The sequence below is a fragment of the Pinus tabuliformis genome, chromosome 8 (genome assembly GCF_031772625.1).
Source record: "Pinus tabuliformis cultivar Carrire ecotype Pingquan chromosome 8, CPIR1, whole genome shotgun sequence".
In the NCBI taxonomy this organism is placed as follows: Eukaryota; Viridiplantae; Streptophyta; class Pinopsida; order Pinales; family Pinaceae; genus Pinus; species Pinus tabuliformis.
In genome coordinates this window covers 1,969,454,359-1,969,479,741 of record NC_142294.1, presented here as the reverse complement: position 1 = coordinate 1,969,479,741, position 25,383 = coordinate 1,969,454,359, and the positions used below count along the sequence as shown (strand labels likewise).

The window sequence follows — 25,383 nt, the reverse complement described above, 5'->3', positions numbered from 1 at the left end:
AAATAGTAAATTGTGCTACAATTATGAAAACTAAAAAACTGAAAGAGACAGTTGTGGGGGTCCAAGTGGGATAGATGGGTGACCACCAACATCCACCTGGATCATTCCTCCCCCCTTAGGAAGCAATGGTCCCCATTGCATTGAGTTCCTCCATCTGCTGAACTTGGTCCCTGGTGAGCTGTTTTGCAATCTCGGATGTGTCCACTAATGGTAGGAAGCATGGTCGAGGGACGTACATATTAAACACTTGGTGCAGGAGAAGGAATGGAAGAATGTTGTGCTCCAAAGAATTATTTCCCACAGCCTTGGTAATGGTGTAAGGACCATGTCAGCGTGGTCGGAGCTTCTGATGGGCTCTTGTAAGGCGTTCTTTTTGCAGATGCAACCAAACTTTGTTGCCCACCTGAAGCTTGTGTGGTACCCCTGTGGGTGAGGAGAAGTTGTTCCTGTGTTCTATCATGACCGTATCCCTTTGCTGCTACTGCTATGTGGAGGAACCCTTCGCGGGGGTCATGGATGTGGTGATGATCTTCCCCTTACTTTAGGAGCGAACCAGACAGATGAATTTCCTAGTATGAGAGATGAGCTTACTGCCTTTCTTAGCAGTGATGAAAGAGGTGGTGGTTGGTGGGGCTACCTACGATATCCTGTATAATGAATTACACAAAGAAATAAATACAGCATGAGACCTTGACTCATACACAACATGTCGCCTCCACAAGTATGGCTAGCATAATAATACATCACAAACATCTAGAGGTGTAACATCACACAATACATCGTCTATGAAGGGCTTGATGCTGTAGGGAAGGTGGCACTGCTGGTGAACTTTGAGATCTCGTCCTTCATGAAGCCACCCGATACTGTACGGCTGCGGGTGTGGTGTAGTCAATAGGCCCAACTACTTCATGACCTTTGTTGAAATGAGGTTCTTTTGGCTACCACTGTCGACAATGACTTGCAGCAGCGAACCCTTCACCCACATTTGTGAGTGGAAAAGACGCTCCCCCTCCTCTGGGTCTTCGGGCTTGTTCTTCTGGATCTTGGCAGTGGCAACAGTGACACTGAGCTCCACATCAATGATCTGCTTCCCTTTGTCATTCCCCTTGTCGGGTTCTGACTCGGGGTTGGAACATGCATCTGATTCTGAAGCCTTCAACTCGGCCACCAGCGACCGCTTGGTCTGACACTCACTTGTGTTATGATTGGGACTCTTGTGGAACTCACACCAATTTCCTGTGTCCTTCTTCGCCTTTGTGGTGTTGTTCTTTTCTTGCAGCTTTGACAGGTTGTCTTGGGTCACCCCGCCTTGGCTTTGTCCTTTGGTCTTTGGATTTGCAGATCCGAAGTCTCGCTTCTTCTGTTTGAACTTTTGCTCAATTTTGACAGCGTATCGGTATGTCATGCTGAGCGAAGAGATATTCAGGAACTCCATCTCTTCCTGGATGTATCTGTGTAGGCAGCAGTGGTATTTGAGTACTAGATGCAGCTTAGAATCTTTGATACCCAACTGTGTGCAAAGGATATGAAAAATGTTTGTGAACTCTGGCAAATCTTGGTCCTGTCCCTGCCGCAGTGTGGTCCATTTGATGAATTTGTCCTCATAGATTTCGACAGGGTAGTACTTCTCCTTAATGGCATCCCGGAATGAATCCCAAGTGGGTGTGGCTGAAAATAGTGAGCCTGTACTTTCATTCTTCTACTCGCAGTAGGTTTCCCACCAGTCCTTGACGTGGGGGGCTGCTTTAAGAAGAGCGAAAACAATATTTTCCCGACTCGAAAATTCATGAACAGAAAAATAACCCTCTAATAGATTTAACCATTTATCTACGACATATGCGTTTATCTGACTCTCGAATATGGGGATTTCAAAATTAACTTGTACCTTAAAGGGCATGGCGTTTCTAGAGTAGCTGCTGGAAGTTGATGCATTGCCTGTCGGTAGCCGCTGAAGGATCTGGGCAAAGCTGTCCATCATCACATCCCTTTGTCGCTCGAGGGCTTCTTCGAGCAATATTTTGATAGGATCTCCTACCCCTCGTCTTTCTTCTCATCTGCCATGGGAGGCTGTCGGGATTTACAAGGCTGGTCTTGCAAAGGTTTGACCAGTTCAAGCCCTAACTCCTTATATCCCGAACTCGTTGGGGACATGCAAAGAAAAACAAAGAAAAAGGAGACCGCTCTGATACCACTGATCCGGATTTAAACAGGAATGCAACAAAATACATAGATAACCATATACATAAAGATGCAGTGGAAATAATACTTCATTTCATTAATGTAAAACATTGAAATATGCTTACAAATAGAAATGGAAATAAACCAGCTAGGGCGATGGGAGCTTATCTATGAGAAGAGATGTGGCAGCTACATGCCTCTGAGCTGTGTTACAATGAGGCTCGAAGGCCTATTTTTTGTTGAGAAACAATGGAAAACCCTTAACATCCCAAAACCTAACCCTAGAAGATGAAACGCCAAATTGTGGGCCCCATTTTGGGTAAATTGGTACATCAATTTCCTAGGGTCGTAACTTTGGCATACGATCTCTGTTTGACGCGTACAATAGCTCGTTAGAAAGATCTATCTGAGCACTACAACTTTGGGAAGAGCAACATTAGTCGTTGGAACCATGTTGCTCCCATATTTCAGAAAAGTGTCGTTTAGGGCCTCAAAATGACTCTGAAAGTTCAGGACCCGAAAAACTGCTAAAAATAGTAAATTGTGCTACAATTACGGAAACTGAAAAACTGAAAGAGACAGTTGTGGGGGTCCAAGTGGGATAGGTGGGTGTCCACCAACATCCACTTGGATCAGGAATAAAAAAGACATTGCCAGAAATGAATGATAATGGATAATAAGGGGAATGGGTCTGGTTCAAATCGGAGCGATCAATTTGAATTGGATTGGGGTGATTCACCTTATCATTTTTGCGGATTTTCTCTCAACTAAAGTGGTTTCGGATGAAAAAAGGTGGATGAATTATATTCTTATTACGATTTTTGTAGAGCACTGCTTGAAAGGATTGCGAAAGAGAAAATAATGATTGAAAGGATTGCAAAAGAGAAAGGAAAGCTTTGTTTCTAGCTTTCTGCTTCCATCCATTCACTCTTAGCGTACGGGTGTTGCTAAGATGAGAAACCAGCTAACAAGAGTTTCAACACGAGGAACAAGGCTCAACTTCGAACGTTATGAGTTTAGAAAAGTTTCAAGAATGTTTTGCTTAACTACTTGACTTTTAAGGTACAAGTTTCATTTATACCAGGGTTTCTTGGACAATTGGTTAGACAATGTGAGGTTTTCTATAACAAAAATTGCATACCAATTGCTTAGTTATAATAGAAGTTTCTTACCAATTTCTTAGTTTTATGGTTAGAATCAGTCAATCTCTTCCATGTAGGCTAGCTAATGAGAACTTTTTTGTAGATTATTCCCATCTCGTTGAAAGTCTCATTCCAAGGAAGTAGACAAAGGATGGGTGCTAGCCGAACGCTTAGGAGAGGAGGTTGATCAACTGAGATGGTTCAATCTCAAAAAATGTTAAATCTTTCAATAGTTCCCATGTTCTTAGCAGTCTAGCTTCATAATTTTCCTAAATTAATGGAACAAGTATTGCGAGAGGTACTAGAGTCTTTGACATAGAATCAAAGAATCTCTTTCAAAAAATTGTTGAATGAAAGCAAGTTGTAGGAATCCCTTCATCCATTCAATGTTAATCATATTGCATTCATGCATTCTCAACCTTAGAAAATGCCTTCTTAAACCTTGAAAATTCATGTTTCGGAGTGGAGTAGTTGTGTTCTCACCACAGAAAACCCAATTTTTTTTTTTTTTAACTACTTCAAAAATTCCTTTCTTTCAGATATGGAACAGAGAGAACTGGCCTAACTTGTCTGAAATTACTTCCAAGAAGTAGAGGAAAACACAACACCTTCTGCTACAAACATGACATCTTGGATTTTGAGTCATCACATTTTTGCAATCATGACAAGAGAATTGTAAGAACAATATTTAAGTTTTCAACATGACATGTAATTCTTGGTTACAGGAGTGCAATATAGTGTCTCGCATATGTTTTTATTTTTCAACTACGTGTATTTATCTAATGCAATAGATCTCACATATATTGTTACCTTTTTTTTATCAATCTATATAATTTAGATTGTAACCTTTTGTCTATTTATATAGTTTATGGGATGAAAGCATACTTCTCAAGACTAGTTGAGTTCTTATATGGATGAATTTTAGGGTTAGACATTATCTTTGCACGAATTTTCTTTAGACTTTTTTTATTATATGCTCAATACATGAAATGGTTTAGCAAGCCACAGTTGCAAGGTTCAAAAAGCTACGGTTGCAAATCTAATTGGCCAAGATTTCCATGTCCATTGAGAGAGATCTTCACCTGTGTGAAAGCAACATTCAAGCATTAAAATAAATTTCAGACAGAGATCTTCATGTGTCCGTGCAAGCAATATTAAAGAAAATTTCAGCATTAAACTAATTTTCAAGTATTTAGAAGGTTGGAGTATGTCAAGTTGAAGGGGACCTCAAATCTTTAAAAGCCTAGAGTTAAAGAATCAACAAAGGAAGTCTAGAGTTAAAGAATCAACTGAGGAATAGGAGAAGACATCCATGAACAAGGCAAAGACATTCATGAACAATCAGTAAACGAACAAGCAAAGACATTCATGAACAAGTATGATAAAGCATTGTTATGCAAAGGTAGCGACGAGTGCACAAGGTAATGACAGGTGGGGAGAGGGCATGCAGATAGCCATGTGTAGTGACAGGTGGGAAGAGGTAATGATAGGTGGGGAGAGTGCATGCAGATAGCCATGTGTCCCCGAGCCATGACTGCTTGAATGCAGGGATGCGAATCCTTCTCTCAAACATTTAATGTTAAGCAAGTATTAAGCTAGCATTACTAGATCATGGAAAAATCACTTGATAATGTGCTTTTTAAAGAATTTCTTTTATACACATTGTGCTTCTCAGCTTTAAGAAGAGGCCAAATAAAATCTCTAAAATTTTCATTAGGTAACACAAAACAATGTCAACCCTTAATAAGATGGGAAAAAAGCACAGTAAAATATTTTCGTTATAACTTTAAGTTTCATGTTTTAATTTTTTTTAATACTTGTGAAAAGACTACTATAATCTACCAAACTCATTACTATAGTCCCTGCTACCTTAAGGCAGAGACATGACTAATAACTTGCAATAACTTTTTATTTTAATTTTTAAATATTTACAAACTATTTGAAAATCTTAGCCCTCGGTGCACAGGTCAATTTCAGGTAAGTGAATATAATTTAAAAATTATGAAATTCAGTAAACTTTTCAAGAAGTCAAATAAAACTTGTATAAAATAAGTCATAATTATGTTAGTCGTCGGATGGAGAGGGGTTTAGAACCTTCTGGCCAAAGTGCATGCTAGATAATCTACTTGTTGAAATTGTTTTAAAATCAATGGTCTTTACCTTTATATCGGGTGAAAAGTTAGAAGTGAGTTAACGACTTTCATTTGACCCGATACAATCTCTTTTGGTTGGAATGTTTTGATATAACCGTTGAAATACATGGTGACTATTTAAACGTTTGAGCCAGGCTTGATGATATGTCTTGAAACTCAAATTCATTAAAAGGGTGATTAAATTTGGATAGGGTGATTAAAGTATTGATGATGATGATGATGGTTAACGTCCACTGAGACCAAATTTTGATCTATCAGACCTAAAGGAACGAATTATTTAGTTTGGTTTAAGATTTTATTCCTATGCTCAAAAAGCTTGGAGAGAAGCCTCTCGAGCTCACTATAATTTTGACATCGTAAAAGGTTAGGAAGGCCAGTATTGCAACAAATATTATGAAACTGAGATCTAATGTGGTTGTACGCGGGGCACTCTAAGAGGAAGTGATTTTCATCGTTGATGTTCATATTCTCACAAAGATGGCAGATCCTTTCCATCCATGGTGTTTTAGGAACTGCGCAACGACCCGTTTCACTGTGGAGCTCATGAGAGTTCGTTCTAATCTTGGCTATATTAATTTTCTTCTTTGAGCTAGTTAAAACAGAGAGATACTTTTGATCTTCTAGGGTGGGCTTGATGACCTCCTTATAATATCTTAATTTTCTTTTCGCTGTTAAATCTTTCTCACACCACATTTTTTCTTTGAATTTTATTAGAAGTAACAATATTTTTAATGTTATTAATGTTTTGCAATGCAACATTCTCATCGATCTCCTAATGGTTTAACCAGACCCTCGCGTCTTTATACCAACCTCGTTTGAGCCTTAGGTGGTTTTAGCTGGAATTTAAAGCTAGCTTAGGAAGTCTATGGTCTCCTATGTTATTGAGCTTGTGCTTGTACAACAGAAGCCTAGTTATAGCTAGGCTCTCGATAGAGGAAAAACCTACTTCTATAAGGAGAATAGGATAGGGTGTATTTCTTTTAATTTTGAGGTTATACATTATAAAATGCTTCTGGATTTGCTCAATCTTTCTCTGGGATTCTCTAGAGATGTTGCAACCCCAAACCTCACATCCATATAAAATAACAAGAGTGACTAAAGTTTCAAAGAGAAACTTCTTTCTATCCCACATTACGAGGTTTGCCATTTTACAATTATTTTCATGACCAAAATAAGCTTTCCACCCCCCATTAATCCTTTTTTCAATGCTATAGTTCCAGTTGAGCTTGTGATGAATATCAATTCCTAGGTACTTGCAAGAAGACACTTCCTCAAGTTACTATTTTCATACATAAAATTAGTGTAAGTATCTTTCTTGGATTTGATAATCATAACTTTTGTTTTGTCACTTTTAACAGTCATACCCATGGTAGTACAGAAATCCTTAAGAAGTCACTAGCTAACTTATGTCACCATAATGTTTAACAAAAATGTAAAGTATGATTTATATATGCAAAAAATTTTATATACCATAGAGCGATTAGGTAAATTATTAATAAAAGAGAATGAATACTCTTACTAGTGTATTTTTTTAATTTTATATATATATATATATATATATATATATATATATATATATATATATATTATATTTCAGTTATATTTTAATTAAAATACTTAATTTTTATTTGTTTTATGATTATAATTAAAATGATTTTGTAAATATTTTTATAGATAAAATTATTATTTTTATATAATTTATAATATTAATTTTTTTATTTATTAATATGATAATGATTTTTAGAATGATTATTTTAATTTTAATATGGTATGATTATGAACATTTTTGCTGGGAAGATTTGATTATGTAATTTTAATCATAATAATTTCATATGATGTGGGAAATATAGCCAATAGGGCCATGTAACGTAAAACCTGTATAGATAATAAGTATACATCGGATAAGTAAAGGCCTTGACTGTTCCATGAATCTATGAACTTCTCAGTTTCCATTTTTGGGTTTATGTCACAATCTTCTACAAACTAGCTAGGGGGTTGTTGTGGCAAGAGCTAGAGACAGAGGGCAACAGTAGCATAGAACGAGTCTATATATATATATATATATATATATATGTTATATTTTTGCTCAGAAGAAATAAATTTCTGGAGGTGTAAGTTTTATATTCATAAAAGGGTTTGCACCTCTAGAGGTTTGATGCTTTGGACACTTGATAAATCCAAGTTTAAGACGGATTTAGACTAGTTTAAATTATTTAAAATATTGTAACTTTGTTTGACATTTAAATTACTCTTCACTTGTTTTCTTCTTTTATTATAATGGATTATAGTATAACTTGAGTTCAATTAAATTATACACATATATTATGCACTCATATTTTTAACAATAATGTTAAATTTTTATATTTTTTAAATATTTATTATTTTTTACTTTGATAAAATTTAATTAAAAGAGCATACTATTTCTCTTTATAATATTTACTAATTTTTCCCTTATATATTTGAAATATTTATTAAATTTTACTTGATAAAATTTACCTTATAAAAAACATTTCAACTATGATATCAACTCATATAATTTATATATCACAAATAATTAATGTTTTTTATTTGGAAATAGTTTACCTTACATAAAATCATTTTAACTCTGATATCAATTTGCATAATCTATATATTTGAAATACTTATTTTCACTTTGGAAAAAATTATTTTACACAAAAACGTTTTAATTATAATATTAATTTACATAATTTATATATAACTTATTAATTTTTACTTCGCATAAAACATTTTAATTCTCATATCAATATAGGTGGTTTATATTTCAAAAATACTTATTAATTTTACTTCAAGAAAATTTAACTCACACAAAAACATTTTTAATTATTAAATCAATTTACATAATTTATATATCTGAAATACTAATTATTTTTTATTTTAATAAAATTAATTTTGTTTATTCAGTTTTTTGACCAATAATTTTATATAATTCTTTATATCATACATAAAATCTAATTTTATAACTAAATAAATTTGTTTACTCATGATAATTTTTTTTTGTCTTTTGAATTTTGTCTACACTTTCCTTCTTTTTACCATCAATAATATTATTTAAATTTTATCTACCCTTTCTTTCCTTTTATAATCAATAATATTATTTTGTTAAAAAATTTAATTAAATTCCATATTTTTCTTTGTGACGTACTTATATTTATTTAATATAGCCTATCCAATTTTTAAAGGTATTACTTCCCTATCTAAGTTGAGATATTAACTACATAATATCATTTTGTTCTATCTCGCAAGTTATTTGTTAAAAAAACTTATTGAAGTATTAATTTATGATGTCATTTCTTTTTCCTGCATGGGATAGCACTCGGTGAAGGCCTAGAGTTCCTTGTTTATTTTTCTTTATTTTCCCTACTTTATTCTATATCGATGGTAATTGGAATTATTTTAAAGATATAAGTTCTTTATATGTCAGTTGAGATATTGATTATATATAATATATATATTTTTTATGTTTTATTGGAAAGTTATTTCTTAAAAAATCTTTAAGTAATAATTTTATAACTTAATTTTATAAAGTCATTTTATGTGATAGAATTTGTTTAGATGATTAGATTCCTTTGTTTATTTTCTCATATTGTTTTTTCATAATTCAAAATTTTAATATATTTAAAATTATTTTGTTTAAAAAATTATCTTGTTGGGAGTTTTTTTAAATTTATCTTAAAACATGTGTGAGTACATATATAACTTTTTAAAAATTAGGAATGATTTATGACCTATATTATTAATTAATATAAAATTATGTATAACAACAATTAGTCTAGATTTTGGATATTTTTATATATTATGAATTAAAAAAAACTCAAAATTAAATAAATTTATATATATAATAATTTACCCTCTTTGAAATAAATGATAATAAAATTAGCAAGTACGCTAAGGATACATATTTGTAGAATATAAAAATTGCATAGACCATAGCTTTAGACACTTATGGATATTATTTTTTGTGACTTTTTTTAGTTCATGAGCCTTGATGGTCAGTGATCACTACATCCACATATTATTTGTACATATATATGAAAATATCACTTTTTGTTAGCTCAACCATGGAACATCACAGAGAGTGTCTAAAGAATTCAATATGTAACCTCTCAATAGTAAATGTGCTTTAACTATGGGGAATTAATGAATTGAACTAACTCTTGAGGCTTGGAATTGATGGATATTATTATGAAAATTCACAATATTATTATACTCTTTAAGAATAAGAAGAAATTAATGAAAGTGATTCTATAACATTCATTTACCTGATGTCAATTGTCATGTAAAGTTGTAAATTTATTATTTTTAATTTTGATTTTTTTAAATTCAAAATTTGATATATATTTATTGAAATTGCAAATTTAAATTATGAAATGTATACAATCAAAATTTTACAATTTATTTATTTATTTTTCTGTTTTAAAAATACATTTTACATAACATAACTAGCAAATAAATTTACATAATGAAAAATAGGAGAAACCCTAGCTCTGTTAAATCTTTGTAATTGTAAAAAACCATGTCTTTTTTATTTGTGGAGCATGCAAAAAATTCCATTCTAGATGAGCCCATTGTGGTCAAGAGGGCAAAAAATCAAAGCAAAATTGTGCCCTATGTTAAAAATAGTACTATTAGTGCCATTGAACATAGAACCCCGGACTACCCCAAGGCTACAACTGGGGAAGGAGAAGGTAATGGTGCTCTAGATGATGGTTATGTAACTGCTAGAGCTTCCCTATTGAGGGTTTTCACATGAATGGGAACATTGTTTACAATGAAGAAGTTGTGACTGCTAACCAAGAGCTCGATAACGTAGAAGTTGTGGCTACTAATCTAGAGCCATATAACGGAGAAGCCATAGATGTTGTTAAAGAACCTTGAAATGGAAAAGTTCTAACTTCTTAGCAAGATCCCTCTAATTGAGAAGTTGTGGCTACAAAGCAAGAGCCCTTACCATTTCCTAAAACCCAAGAACATGTGGAAGCTTCACTTCAAAAGGGATGTGATGCATTAAATGTTGATGACCTCATCCATGTTGTTGCCTCTTTGAGTCATGCACTGAAAATTAGGTTTATTATGTGGAAGACCCCAGTGGCTTCAACAACCATAGTTACTATAATGCTCAACCAATTTTCCCTATACCAAATCTGCAAGTTATTTCTTCATTGGAAACTCCTCTTCTCATGGGTTACCTCACCATTGGATCAAGATAATGGGATGTTGCTCCCAACGTAAAATTATTGATCAGAAATGGGGTCAAGGATTCTTCCCTCCTCAAAAGTGATGCAATCACTCTTGATCCCTTGAGTTTTTCAGCCTTCGTAAGGTCGATCTTAGGGGGTATCCTCTGTATATAGGTGATGTTTTTTACTTTGTTTCTACACTTGTAGCCATAATTCAAGATTGGATAGGAATCCATTTTGTCTTAATGCAACTCCTCCATTGGGGTAGGCAGCTTCAGGAAGGTCATTCGCTTAAAAATTATAGCATATCCAAGGTTGCCTTAATCTTCCTAGCTTCACAATTGAATGAAGGGGCCAAGGGCTCGGGTGCACCCTCTTCCTCTCAATCACGATCCTTTAAGGATACTCTAAATCTAGGGCTCTCCCAAATGACTCGAAAAAATATCTTAGGGCCAACCTTCATTGTTGAACAAGCAAAAGATATTCCAAGTCTAGAGGTGGAACACTTCTAATCCACTCTTTCTTGAACGGCATATGAGAAGAATGCCATCATTTTTTGCTTTAGTGGGCTCTGATCATCTACATCTATGCTTTGATAATGGTTACATCAAACTTGGTCCCCATATATGGATTTATATTTTTGTTCGAAGGGTTTCTTTGTGGTTTATTTCATAAATCAAGAGGATTAACAAAGGGTTTTTTATCAAGGGCACTGGTTTTGGGGCATCTCTAGACTCTCCTTGTAGCCATGGTTTCCTACCTTCAATCCTCTATCCATGATAACTTTGGCACTCCAGTTTGGGTAAGACTCCCTAGTATGCCCATCCATTTGTTAAATCAAGACATCATAGATTTTGTGAGAAATTCTCTCGGTTGTTTTATTAAGATGGATACATATATGCTTGGGAGAGGTATTGTAACCTGTAGGAGAGTTATTGTAATCTTTGCACACATCTTTGTTAAAGTAAATCTCAGCAAAGAGATTCTTGATAGAATTGTCATCAATTGGAATGACCTATCTTTTTGTAGATGGTGGACTACGGAATCACAACTTTCCATTGTAAGTCCTGTCAACAATTAGGTCATCTCTAGAATGCTTGCCCTTTTTTTCAAGGGCAATCTCACCTACCTGATGCCAAGAGAAATAATTAAGGTTAGAAAGACCTAAAATATCCAAAAGGGTCGAAGAATTCCCCAACTCACAAGTAAGTCAATGTCCAAGATCAAAAAGATTTTGCAACCAAATCTTGTCCTTCGACCTCAGATCGATCTCATGTACCAGCATCTCATTCCTTAGAATTTAGCTCCGTCAAACCCCCCTACCTCCCCCGCCCACTTCCTCTATCATCATCTCCCCACTCCCATCGAAACCCCTTGAATGGTGAAGATAGAGACACACCCATGATCGTGGTCTTGTCCACAAATGGGCACAAATGCCTTCATGAATTAGATCACTCAAATAATGATAAGCAAGCAATCGCTTTTGCAAACTCCACAAAAATGACTTTAACTCATGGAAATGCAACCAGTGATTCCATATATACTTTTCTAGACTTCATCACACGATGGATTGATGTTTGTAAGAAAAAAGAAACAAAGATCCTCATAAAACCCCACGATCATTTATGGCCTCAAAGACCATAATCTTAGTACATGTATTTTGTATTTTCACTTTTAGTTAGTTTGTGTTTATCTTTGGATTTGGTTGGTTTCTTAGAGGCTAACCAATATAAGTTTTTCATCTTTTCACATAATCTTTTATTAAGAAGGTAATGCAATTTTTACTCGATACAAAAAAAAACTAGCACAACCATAATGGTTAGTAAATATTGAGATGTATTAATCCATAACAAACATCAAAACACTTCATAATATGTCTCAAGTTGTTAAAATTTAAAAAATCCTAAAAACTAACTATATTATTATTACTATTTATAAAAAATAATTAATCAATAATTTAAAGTTTGGATATAAGTTAAATATATAATTAATCAATGGTATAAGTTAAACATGTATACATTTAAAAAATATGGAACAAGATTTTTAAACATAGAGATTTATCTCCACTTTAGTATAGAGATTGTTAATTTGTAAATAGGTATTTTACAATACCTTGGCTTATCAATACCACATGTCCAAAAAACCATAATTCACTTCATTTGTCATTTGTTTATATGACATTTTTTTAATTATCCAATTTAATCAAAACAACATAACTATTTTGAAAATAAATTATAATTTCTAATTTTCTTATTTTAAAAAAATTATTCTAAAATATTCTTACAGATTATGCAAAAAATACTATTCCAAAATAAATATATCTATCTATAATTAATTAATGAGAATTGAATAACATACCTATCCATTCGAGTAATATAATTTAATTGAAATTTTTTATTATTCAACCAAGAAAACCAAAGTAAAACTGACTTTTATAAAAAATTACACACAATCCTTCTGAGTGGAATAAATTTTTTATTATTCAACCAAGAAAACCAAAGTAAAACTGACTTTTATACATATGATGAGATTTGTCACACACAATCCTTCTGAGCGGAATAAATTATATTTTTATGGCATTCAACCACACTGCTGTGGAGTTGGAAACTGGAAATTTGACAAAGTTGACTCTAACTCTGATATGTTGACCATTCAAACTACAATTGTAAACTGGAAATTTGACAATAGTCCACTCTAAACTTGACGATGAACTGTGTGGTAGCGTTAGCCTTGGAGTTCAATACGTACAGCGTCGTTGCCTTTCCCTTCGCCTATCTACAGAATAAACAAAGTCAGAAAGTTAAGTACAGAATAAACAAAATCGCAAAGTTAACAGATTCAGCGTTTGCGTCTCTGCAGATTAAACAAAATGAGTCAGAATCACAAAGTTAACAGAATGAGCGTTTGCCTCTGTGCAGATTAAACAAAACGAGTCACAAAGGTATTTATGGGTATCAAATTACTAAAATTTTGCACCTGTTGCCGCACTACTATGGCTTTTCCTGCGACGGACGCTGCCTCGAATATCTCATTTTCGTTACCGTCCTGTGCCCATTTATTGCAATTTTTTGTAAGTGCTTTGTCCAGCACCTCCTCTTCAAGACAATGAGAAATAATGTTGGCCAATAAGCATCTTAAATTACGTATTGCATCATCTGGATTAGGATTGGGATTGGTAACTTTCCAGATTTTATATAAACTAATTTTTGCAGCAACTGCCTTCAAATCCTTGGAGTCCACGCAACCATTTCTGTGGAGTTTTCTGCCCGCGTCTTCTTCCTCTTTCTTCAGCTGCGTCATATTGTCACGAAGTGGTTCCTTGATCTTCTTTATCAATAGCTTTTTTGACCTTGCCTCCTCCTCTGGACTGTGTAGTCTCTTTGATGCTTTCTCCTCGTTCAATCCGTTGCGCTTCGAATTTTCAGAAGACTGCAGCTTACGATGCTTCTTCCAAACGTTTTGAAGAGTGTTGAATTCGTTGTCCGCTGCCTCCCTCGCTAATTTGGTTTCCGGATCTGAACGGTCAACCATATCCATGAAACAGGATGCTTGAAGGTAAGCTTCTATTCAAACATCAACCATATCAGAATTAGCTCCATCGCAAAAGGAGATGATGAAATGTATCAATGATACTGCTCTCATCTTCCACGATTTTTTACCAACCGCCTTGAATTGCATTTCTTCTTCGAGACAAGTGGGAGGTTCCTCTTCTGGGGACCCTGTTTTGTGTTCCATTAGACTGATCAATTCTTTGCAACTACTTTTCCCATTTTCAATGCCCTTTTTCAAATTATTCTCTGTCTTCTCAAAGGCGGATTTATTTGCTCTCCACAGGCTGTCGGCTTTTTCACCTGGCATTACTATGGTTTCCAGAGCTTCTTCGTATTTTGAAAATTGATCAGATTTGTCCTTTCTCATTATGATCGGTCGGATCATTCCAAATACAAACTGAGAGAGAAACCAGCAGACCTTGCTATGGAAGACCACGAGTTTCTGCACGCATTGCAACATGGTGAGTAACAAGGTCAGAAACAATCGGCATCTACGGAGATCCTGTTTCTGCTGAACAAGTGTCCTTGTCCAGAAATCTTCCTGGTACAAGAACCACCCCAAATCTCTGGGAAAATAGAGAACAGCAGTGAACCATCTGAATACCACGACCATGCTTGCCATTACCACGAAGGCACACTGAGTCGCAAAAACTATTTGATCGAATAGATAAGGTGGAAGTGGAACGTGTTTCCATCTAACTAGTAATACTAATAAGACATCGTAGACTGTGACGACCACTCCAGCGAAAGCACTGAATACTGATCTGGCCATGATGTAGTCAGGCTGGGAGGCACGAGCCACAATCCAAGATTTGAGGACATGATCTGCAACGTTGTTGCACAATCTGTTTTCAGCAGAATTAGAACAACAACAAGAGAGGGCTGCGGGAACCTTTTGAGACATCATGTTTCGGATGGTTTTACCTGCTATGACCGCGCAACTCAAGAGCACAACCAACAATATCATGGCTAACGATAGGGCAATGTAAGACGGTATCAACCATACCATATAACTCTCGCACTTGCATACATCTAGTAATGCATTGAAATGGTCATTAGAAATCTCTGCATAATGTGTTACAAGGAAGTAAGTCTCGTACGCCATATGATATATTACATTTAATGCCAATGCTCCAACATTGCTCAATACAATTTTCAAGCCCCCACTCACAATCCCAGGGAGCAAATATGCAATGAATACACACATCATAACTCTCTTGATGTTGGCAATGAGCTGCCACTGAACCAAAAGAATCCATTGGATGTCTTTCAAATCTTGGTCGCTTGAATTTCTTGTGACCTGCAGATGATCAATAAAAAGGAGAAATTGGATAGTGAGAGCGCTAAGAACGAGAGCTTGTCCCGGAATCCAAGTAGCCTTCCTTCCAAAGGCCTTCCACACATCCACTAAGAGCAAGGTGACAAATATAGCACCGCAAATAGACGATGTCAACTCATATCGAGAATAAGACTTGGCAAACGAGTTTAATTCTTCCTCTGTCGTCATCCTTTAATACACAACCTTACAACGTTTTGAAGCGCCTTTCAGATAATCGAAATATATGCAGGAGATTGATCACTTCTAAATATAGAAAAGGACTTTAGGTGTCCAAATGAATTCTTTGCAGTAATCCCCTCACCCATTTCCTGAATCACGCTCTATGCCAAGTAAAGCAATAACTCTACAAATATATAGATCAATAATATGCTATTTTATTATTTTCGTCACAACAACGTCCTGTAAGCTATCCCAATTATTAGGGCTATGATTAAGATGTGAATGGAGAAATTCAATGGGTGGGAACATGGAATGCTTGGATCCAGATGACTCCATTTACGTAAACCCAAGTATCGTCGAGAATTCATTGACCCCATTGTCTGTCTGTATCTGAAAGGTTGCCGTCCTTTGATTGGTGGGCTCTCAACCCAAGTACTGTCGAGAATTCATTGACTCCATTGTCTGTCTGTATCTGAACTGAAAGGTTGCCGTACTTTGATTGGTGGGCTCTCAACCCAAGTACTGTCGAGAATTTACTGACTCCATTGTCTGTCTGTATCTGAAAGCTTGCCGTCCTTTGATTGGTGGGCACCACCAATGTCACTGACGGAGTCCCATTACCATTAGAATCGGCCCATAGTTTTAATGTAATTTAATTATAATGATGTAATTATTTCAAAATATAATTGACTTGTAATGTAATTATTTCAACAACAAAAAAATTAATAATTATTAAATAAATAATATAAATAAAATATCCACATACCACCAGCAAGGAAAGACCGATAATTTGTCTTTAATGTAATTTAATTATAATGATGTAATTATTTCAAAATATAATTGACTTATAATGTAATTATTTCAACAACAAAAAAATTAATAATTATTAAATAAATAATATAAATAAAATATCCACATACCACCAGCAAGGAAAGACCGATAATTTGTCTTTAGGTTAGGCAGTGATATATACCCAAGCATTAGTTGCTCCATACTAAAATAATATTTCAATAAAATTTATGTTTTTCTAATGTTAAACCTTGGTTTCGCGCGAATCTTACCAAAGAAATGTGTTGAATTATTTTCATATTTCAATTAAATTTATGGTTTTCAAATATTCAAATAAATCGTGCCAAATAAATAAACAAATGTGTTGACGTATTCCCGCAAATAAATAATAAATAAATGTGTTCACATATTCCCACAAATAAATAAATGTGTCGACTTATTCGGGGACTGATACCCACGTGTTCACCTATTCCCACAAATAGATAAATGTGTCCACTTATTCGGGGAGTGATACCCACGTGTTCACCTATTCCCACAAATAAATATATGTGTCGACTTATTCGGGGCAGACAATGAATCCAAGGCTATTGGGTATTGAATGCCTTCTAACCTACAATATTTAATGCAATCTAAGAGCTTGACGCGACAGTCCCGGTCGTCGTTTTTTGAGTTGTCTAACCAGGCGGAGGAGTTGCCCAGAAAGTTATGTGAAATTCTGGTCATATTTAGAGAAAATCTGGCAAGAATTTTTGTAAATCCAAATTATAGTTGTTAAACTTCAAAATTTTAGGTGTCCTAGACGTTTTAGATGGTGTTGAATCCATTTCCATCATCAAAAACACGATTCAAACACTGCTTCTACAAGATTTTTTGAAATTTTTTGAAATTTTATTGGGCGTAGAATATAAAGTGACAGGTTATTCTATTAAGACAATTTCGGGTTAAAAGGTCATCTATTCGAAATTTGGCTTAAACACCCCTGGATTGTGGCTGCTCAAACCACAGGGTAAACATGCAAGTCATCTCAAAACTTACATTGCCTAATAAACAAACAAAGAAACATAAAATTTATAATTTATACATATCAATCATAGTTCGTTTATACATATACAAAATTAAAATTTTATTGGAAAATATTAAAATAAAATTATACTAAATATTTAATATTTTAAAATAAAAATGGGTTACATTATAAAAATAATAATAAATTTATTTTTAAAATATGAATAAATTATATATATATATAATTAAAATTTTATTGAAAAATATTAAAAATAAAATTGTATTCAATATTTGATATTTTAAAATATTAAAATAAAAACCTTTACAATATAAATGAATAAATTAGTTTAAATTCATTTTAACTATTAATTTATGAAATATTTATTAAAACTAAATAAATTTAAAAAATAAGAAAAATGATTATATAAATATTTGATATATATGGACTAAATATGATGTGTAACACTGCCAACGAAAAACAAAAACAGTGGCATACCATGAACAATAAGTTGTTAATACTGATAAAAACACTCAGAGGTTTTTTTGTGATCTGTGTTTCTTGGGGGGCCGGGAGTTTCTTTCCTTTTTTGGGTTCTATTTTTCTATTGTCGGATTCTTGCATATTTTACTTTCCAATTTCCATGTCACTCATCTCAGTTTAAGTCTTCGTTGGCATTTTTCTTCTCGAGTTTATTATGGATGATGAACTACTTTATTATGGCGAGGATAACCCTTAAAGTGGGCATGCATTCGCATGATAGTGGAAGTGTCTCACTTTCCTTAAGGCTTATTTAATTTTTCATCAAATCATCCAGATAATGCACAACATTTGGAGGTTATAGGTCTGATTCCCTCTGCTAAGCATGCTCCGTCTCTGGATACAACAAGCCCTAATCATAATAAGCATCATGTGACAACCTATAAAGCAACGAAATTCAAATATTTAAATGGTAATAGAGGATGATATTCCCCTTTGATACATTCTACAACTTATGTATAGGGATCTAATTGGTCGGTTTGCTAGGAAGGTGGTTAAACCTTCTTCTCTACCACATTGGATCGATTCCAATTGGGTTCTTATTATCAGTCTTTTCTGCAATTCCACATATTTCCTAAAGCTTAATTATGTGGTATCCTCAATAAAGTAGATGAAGTGAGGACTCTCCTATCCTCCAACTAATGTTGGTGAAAATCTAGGTTGATGCTTCAAAAGTGGAATATGGATTTCGACACTTCGCTTAGCCCCATGTGAATGAAAAAAAATGGGCTCTCCTCCCATATTTGTCAACGCCATTCTAGAAAAAATCAGTTTTGGAAAAATTAGGAAATCATATTGGCCAATTTGTTTTTCGGGAGGAAGTTTTCCTTTCAAAGCAAGATGGATGAGTGGCATGGAAGTAAGTGGAGATCAACCCCAACGAAGGTTTCCTAGAGGATATTGAATTGGTATTCAACGAGGTTGCATGGAATCAAAAGATTGATTATTGGAAGTTGCTCTTCCATTGTTTTCCTTTCCATGAGGTAGGTCACCTCATCTCTAATTGCACACAAAAGAAAATTTCTAATCATCTAAAATAGTTTATATTAGGAAACTTTTGAACATGTAGATTGAGGCCTCAGGACTGAGGGAGAAGGATCCTCTAGATGCCAAACTCGAAGACACTGATGGCGATCATCCTCCCTCCTAAGGTAAGTGGTTTCAGACCCCTTCATTTTTTCCTGTAAAAAATAATGATAAAATTCTTCATGATGGTAATATGCTTGGGAAATTTTCCAAAGTTATGTCCCTGATAGCAATGTCTCTAGTGCCTTCTATTCAAGGTCTCTCCCTCTATAACATGTTGCCACATGTCAAGGAGAATGATGTCTTCCCAAATCTGATTTTTTCTTATGGTTCCAACTCTTCATCCAACTCTTGTGGCAAACCTCCTTCTGCAGATTATAAGGTCATTCGTTCCTGAAACGAGCTCTATGTTTCTATTGACCTCCATGTTAAGTGAAATTCTCTCTATTCATCTTCCTTGATGCGTGAATATGTTTCAGCGTCTGGTGGTCTAGCCATGGATGCTCCTTCTGTCAGTCATGCCAGTCACAAATCCTTGCTTTCTAAGGCCCAATCTAAGGTTAGGGAAGACATTCTAAGTGGAAAAAATACCATAATATCCAAGTTTCTTAGATAAAAGGCCCCTCCCATGAAGGAAAATGAAGGTATTGTCTCTGAATATTAGGGGATTTAGGACCACCCCAAAAAATTGACTCTAAAGTGGCTCATTCGAGCCCACATCCTGGATGTTATAATGATTCAAGAAACTATGTCATCGAGTGCCTATGTGGTTTCAATTTTAGAAATATGGTGTAGGAATTAGACTTTCTTCTCATTAGATTCAGAAGGTTTTTTGGGTGGCTTTCTTATGGCTTTGCGGCCTGATCTGTCATTTTACTTTTATCGATCTCTTCCAAACATATAGCAATTGATTTTGTTTCAAACAAACTGGAAGAGGTGAGTCATCACATTATTCCAATTACAAATTCTTATGATGCATTAAAGAAGTCAAAATATTTATTTGACTCACTCTCATAATTGGAAGTAGTTCATAAATTAGACCTATGATGCATGATGTGGAAGCCATTGGAATTAAAATGGACATCCCTATCATAGCCTTTGTCAAGGCCCTCTATCCTACATATTATCACTATCTTCAATCCTTACAAGTTAGTTCCCAACTCAAGGATGATACTTTTGACACTCTTGTGGAGGCATTTGCAAGAAGGGAGAAAGCTTTTGGGAAGAGGAATATAGCTTATCAATCCCATGAATAATTTGTGTGCCTTGCACAAAAAGAGAGGAATCAGTCACAAGATTCTTCTAGAGGAAGAGTTGGTAGAATAAGACATGGAAGGAAGAACAACAGAGCCAGTGGGGATAAATATCATCAAGGAGGAAAAGATGATCTCCATTATATTTGTTTAAAGATTTATAAACCTTGTGTGATTTAGTTAGCAAACATTTGGATAATATTTAATATGTCATTGAAAATAAAAATAAGAATAACGAGTTGGAAAAATGGATGTGTGTTTATTTACGTAGGTTGATCCAATTGGTTTTTCAATCGTAAGCTAAAACCAAAGATTCCAACTCATTAAACATGTAGAGGAAAACATGTATATCCACTAATTATTTTTTAATATATATTCATATTACATAAATTAATAACCATGCATAGTGAAGACCCTTAGTTATATGCCCTTTATGCAAAACTTACCAAATGGTACCTAAAATACCATATGGGGTCAAGGACACCAGAGAGAATGCACGTGTCATGGTTGTACACCTTGATCATAGTGCCTAAAGCCTACAATGTTCATTTTCTTGTGTAAGGCTCTTATTTTCCTCTTCAAATGTGCCAGATACAGGTGAGGCCTTAATTTTGAATAAGGTACTACTGAAACCAGTGAAGGAGACAACTGACCCAACTCAAAGGAAGGCATTATTCCAGACAGTTTGCAAGTCACACAGAAAATGCTGCAAGCTGATTATTGATAGTGGAAGCACTGATAATCTAGTCGCGACAGAGATGGTGGAGAAGTTGGGCTTAAAGAGGATGAGGCACCCCACACCTTACAAGGTGTCATGGTTACAGAAAGGGCATCAACTGTTGGTTGATGAACAATGTGAGGTTGAGTTCCACATTGGCAAATACAAGGACAAAGTTATTTGTGATGTGATGCCAATGGACGTGTGTCACATACTGCTAGGGAGACCATGGCAGTACGACAGGAAAGTAGTGCATGATGGAAAGACAAACTGTTACAAGTTTGTCAAAGATGGGATTAAGCACATGCTTGTACCTGTCAAGGAGGAAGAGATAACAGAAATGAGCAGAGTTAAAGCATTACTGGTGGGAGGAAAGGAATTTCCGAAACAGATTGAAGACATCGAGATACATTATGCAGTGGTAAGGAGGCTGAAAACTATGTTGTTGCACACAGAAATTTCAGATTTGCCCGAGGAAATTCAGGAAATGCTGCAAGAATTCAACGATATTATAGTTGATGATTTATCAGATAAACTGCCTCCTAAGAGAAGTATTAGTCATCACATTGACTTTATACCTGGAGCCAGTCTACCAAACAAGGCAGCATATCGAATGAGTCCTAAAGATAATGAGGAGATCAGAAACAAGTATAGGAATTGCTGGATAAGGGGTTGATAAGGGGGAGTTTAAGCCCCTATGCAGTTCTGACAGTTCTGGATCCCAAGAAAGGAGGAGAGTGGCGAATGTGCACAGATTCGAGAGAAATCAACAAAATTACCATCTGGTACAAGTTTCCACTGCCACATATGGATGATATGATGGTCTACCTAAGCGGGGCATCATATTTCTCGAAAATCAATCTGAAGAGTGGTTACCACCAGATCCAGATTAGGGAAGGGGATGAATGGAAAACAACATTCACGACTAATGAAGGGCTGTATAAGTGGCTGGTAATGCCATTCGGTTTGAGTAATGCCCCTAGTACCTTTATGAGCCTGATGAATGAAATGCTAAAAGAGTTCATTGGGAAGTTTGTAATTGTCTATCTTGATGATATATTAATTTTCAGCAAGACTAAAGAGGAACACTTTCGATATATTCGAAGTGTGTTGGATAAATTACAACAGAATAAGCTACTGATAAATTTTTAAAAACGTACTTAAAAAAAAAAAAAAGAATTGGTTTATCTGGGTTTTGTGATTGTAGAAAATGCGCTGAAGATGGACCCAGAGAAAGTTGCAGCTATTATTAGCTGGCCATCCCCAAAGAGCATGTCTGAGGTTCGCAGTTTTCATGGATTGGCAAGTTTTTATCGTAAATTTATCAGAAATTTTAGTGGAATCTGCGCACCTATGTGGGATACTATTAAGAAGGCGAGTCAGCCTTTCCGTTGGACTAAAGCAGCAGAAAAGAGCTTCCAGATGTTGAAGAAAAAAATTGCAGAAAGGCTGATCCTGAGGTTGCCTAATTTTAACAAACTTTTCCAAGTTCGTTGTGATGCTAGCAAGACAGGCATTGGAGCTATACTTAGCCAGGAAGACAAATCTATTGTGTTTTTCAGTGAGAAGTTGAATGAGAGCAGGCAGAAGTATTCATATTATGACAAGGAATTCTATGTTGTCATCCAAGCACTAAAGCATTGGAGACACTACCTGCTGGGTAATGAGTTTGTTTTATTCTCTGATAATTATGAACTGCAATATGTGATGCAATAGCATAAGCTAAATCAGAAACATGTTAAGTGGGTTGAGTATTTGCAGAGCTTCACATTTGTATTGAAGCACATTAGCGGACAGGCCAACAAGGTGTCAGATGCGTTGAGGAGAAGAGCTCTGCTCTTGTAGGAGAGCACGATACAAGTGCTATGGTTTGAACATTTGAAAGACTTGTATCAGATAGACACGGATTTCAAAGAGGCTTATGAGGCCTGTTAGAATCCTTTGTTGAGGAGCAATAGTCCATGGTTGGACTATAATATATAGGAAAAATTGTTGTTTAAGGGAGGACAACTATGCATTCCCGACTGTTCGATGAGAGAGAACATCATTCGGGAAAAGCATAGTGGAGGTCTAGCTAGACATTTTGGCATAGACAAGACTTTAGATCAACTTGGGCATTTTTATTACTGGAAAATAATGCAAAGGGATGTGCAGCGATATGTGAAAAGATGTTGAATGTGCCAATTGGCAAAGGGGCACAGTCAAAATACAGGACCCTACACACCACTGCCTATTCCTAGTAGACCGTGGGACTCAGTCAGCTTGGACTTTGTCTTGGGTCTGCCAAGGACACAGCGAGGTTTCGATTCAGTGATGGTGGTAGTGGACCGATTTTCGAAGATGACACATTTCATCCCTTGTATAAAAACCAGTGATGCCACTCATGTAGCACACTTGTTTTTCACAGAGGTTGTCAGGCTGCACAACCTACCTAGGTCCATTATTTCTGACAGGGACGTGAAATTTACAGGACACTTTTGGCGCACCCTGTGGAAGAAATTGGACACGCAGTTAAATTTTAGCTCCACATACCACCCACAAACTAATGGGCAAACAGAAGTGGTAAATAGGAGTTTGGGAAACCTACTATGGAGCTTGATTGGAGAAAACTCACGAATGTGGGATCGCGTACTTGCTCAGGTGGAATTCTCTTATAACGATTCACCAAACCGTAGCACAGGATATAGTCCTTTCCAGATTTTATATGGCATGCATCCTCGCGGAGTGCATGAACTACGGGATTTGGGAAAGTTAGAAAGGAGAAGTGCTGACGGTGAAGATTTCGCCGAGGCAATGAACGACTTACATGAGTAGGTGAAGTCGAAATTACAGGAAAACAGTCAGAGATATAAACAACAAGCAGATTTGAAACGGTGGGAAGTACAATTCAATGTAGGGGATGAAGTCCTTGCGTATTTACGCGCAAAGATCGGTTCCCTAAGGGCGAATATAATAAGCTAAAGTATAAGAACATTGGCCCCTGTAAAATTCTGCGTAAATTCTCAGCCAATGCCTATGAAATACAGCTGCCACCTGGAATAGAAATTTCACCCATTTTCAACGTGGCAGATCTGTTTCCATATATTGCTAGTCCTGAAGATGAAAGTGCAGTAGGGCTAGAACGGGACACCCAGAGTGACAACAGTTCTTGGATGAGGCAAATGCCTACAGCTCAGCCCCTTGAAATCGAGAAAATTATCGACACATAAGTAGCTAAGCGAACTCGCAGAAAGGAGTACCTGCGCTACCTGGTCAAGTGGAAGAACCGTCCCATTGAGGACAGTTCGTGGCTTGACGCAGCACAGATACAAAAAGCATGCTATTCTGTGGAGGATCTCATGGAGCGGAGCATGACTTTTATTTACCCCGGGAGCCTCATGCAGGAGCATCTAGTTGACAAGGATCATCGTGGCTAGAGGTCATTTGGTCTCAGTGAGGACAGAGAAGACAATTTAGGAAAAACATTTTAGTTTATTTTTAGTTTTAATTTCTTAGTGAAGCAGCATTTAGGAAAGTGAAAGGTCAATTTAAAACTGTCTTAATTAATTATTCTATCAATTTGTTTCCATATGTTAATTTTACATTTTACAGTAGAGTCAAGATAATAGTTACAGAAACTATGTAACTAACAAATGTAACTGATAGTAGTTAAGTTGAACTGTTTCTAAACCATACAAAAGACATCAAAATGTAATGTAACAGGTTCGATTGGAGAGGGAAAAAAAAATAATAGAAATCTCTGCAAGAACATGCATTTAAATCTACGTTGCAATCATTTAAATAGTCCTTCTATATCATTGAAATTTATTACTGTGTGCAAGCAAACCATTTCTTTTACAGAACATGAGTATTTTCCAATTTGTATGATATTAACAGGCGCGTAGGCAACAAATCTTATAAGAATATTAACAGGAGAAACAACAGGAATACGAAAGGTGGGAAACCCCTGAAGCATCAAGGCAAATGACACAAAGGAGCATCATAATAGCGAACAGGCACAGGTGACATGACAGTGCATGCAAACAGGTACTTATCAAATAACTAAGTTGAACATTTGATACCAAAATGAAATAGTCTATCTCTATTAATCAGTACACAATGATATAAATTAAAAACACAGTCCAAGACAAGTCTATATCGGCAACCGGGTTGAGAAAATCCAACAACAACCTACAACCAACATAATGGAGGAACGACTGTGCTAAGACTGAGAACATAGTTTAGAACAAGGGAAAAGTAAGTCGACCACCCGCAAAGCCTAACCCTAAGAAGACTACCATCAAACCGACAACTAAATGCTCAAAATGGAACAGATAGAACTGTAAAGGAGTGACCCT

At 35.4% G+C, this 25,383-nt stretch overlaps 1 protein-coding gene across 1 annotated transcript; it reads left to right on the top strand.

The window, feature by feature from the left end:
- The first annotated feature begins 21,086 nt into the window (after positions 1–21,086).
- Positions 21,087–21,722, top strand: LOC149244342 (uncharacterized). The gene has a single exon (XM_089371508.1). It carries the CDS (start codon positions 21,087–21,089, stop codon positions 21,720–21,722), a length of 636 nt encoding a protein of 211 aa, XP_089227634.1.
- The last annotated feature ends 3,661 nt before the right edge of the window (positions 21,723–25,383 follow it).

Excerpts from the sequence above, each read along its gene's own strand:
- LOC149244342 (XM_089371508.1), top strand. The coding sequence starts at position 21,087 with ATGGTGGAGAAGTTGGGCTTAAAGAGGATGAGGCACCCCACACCTTAC.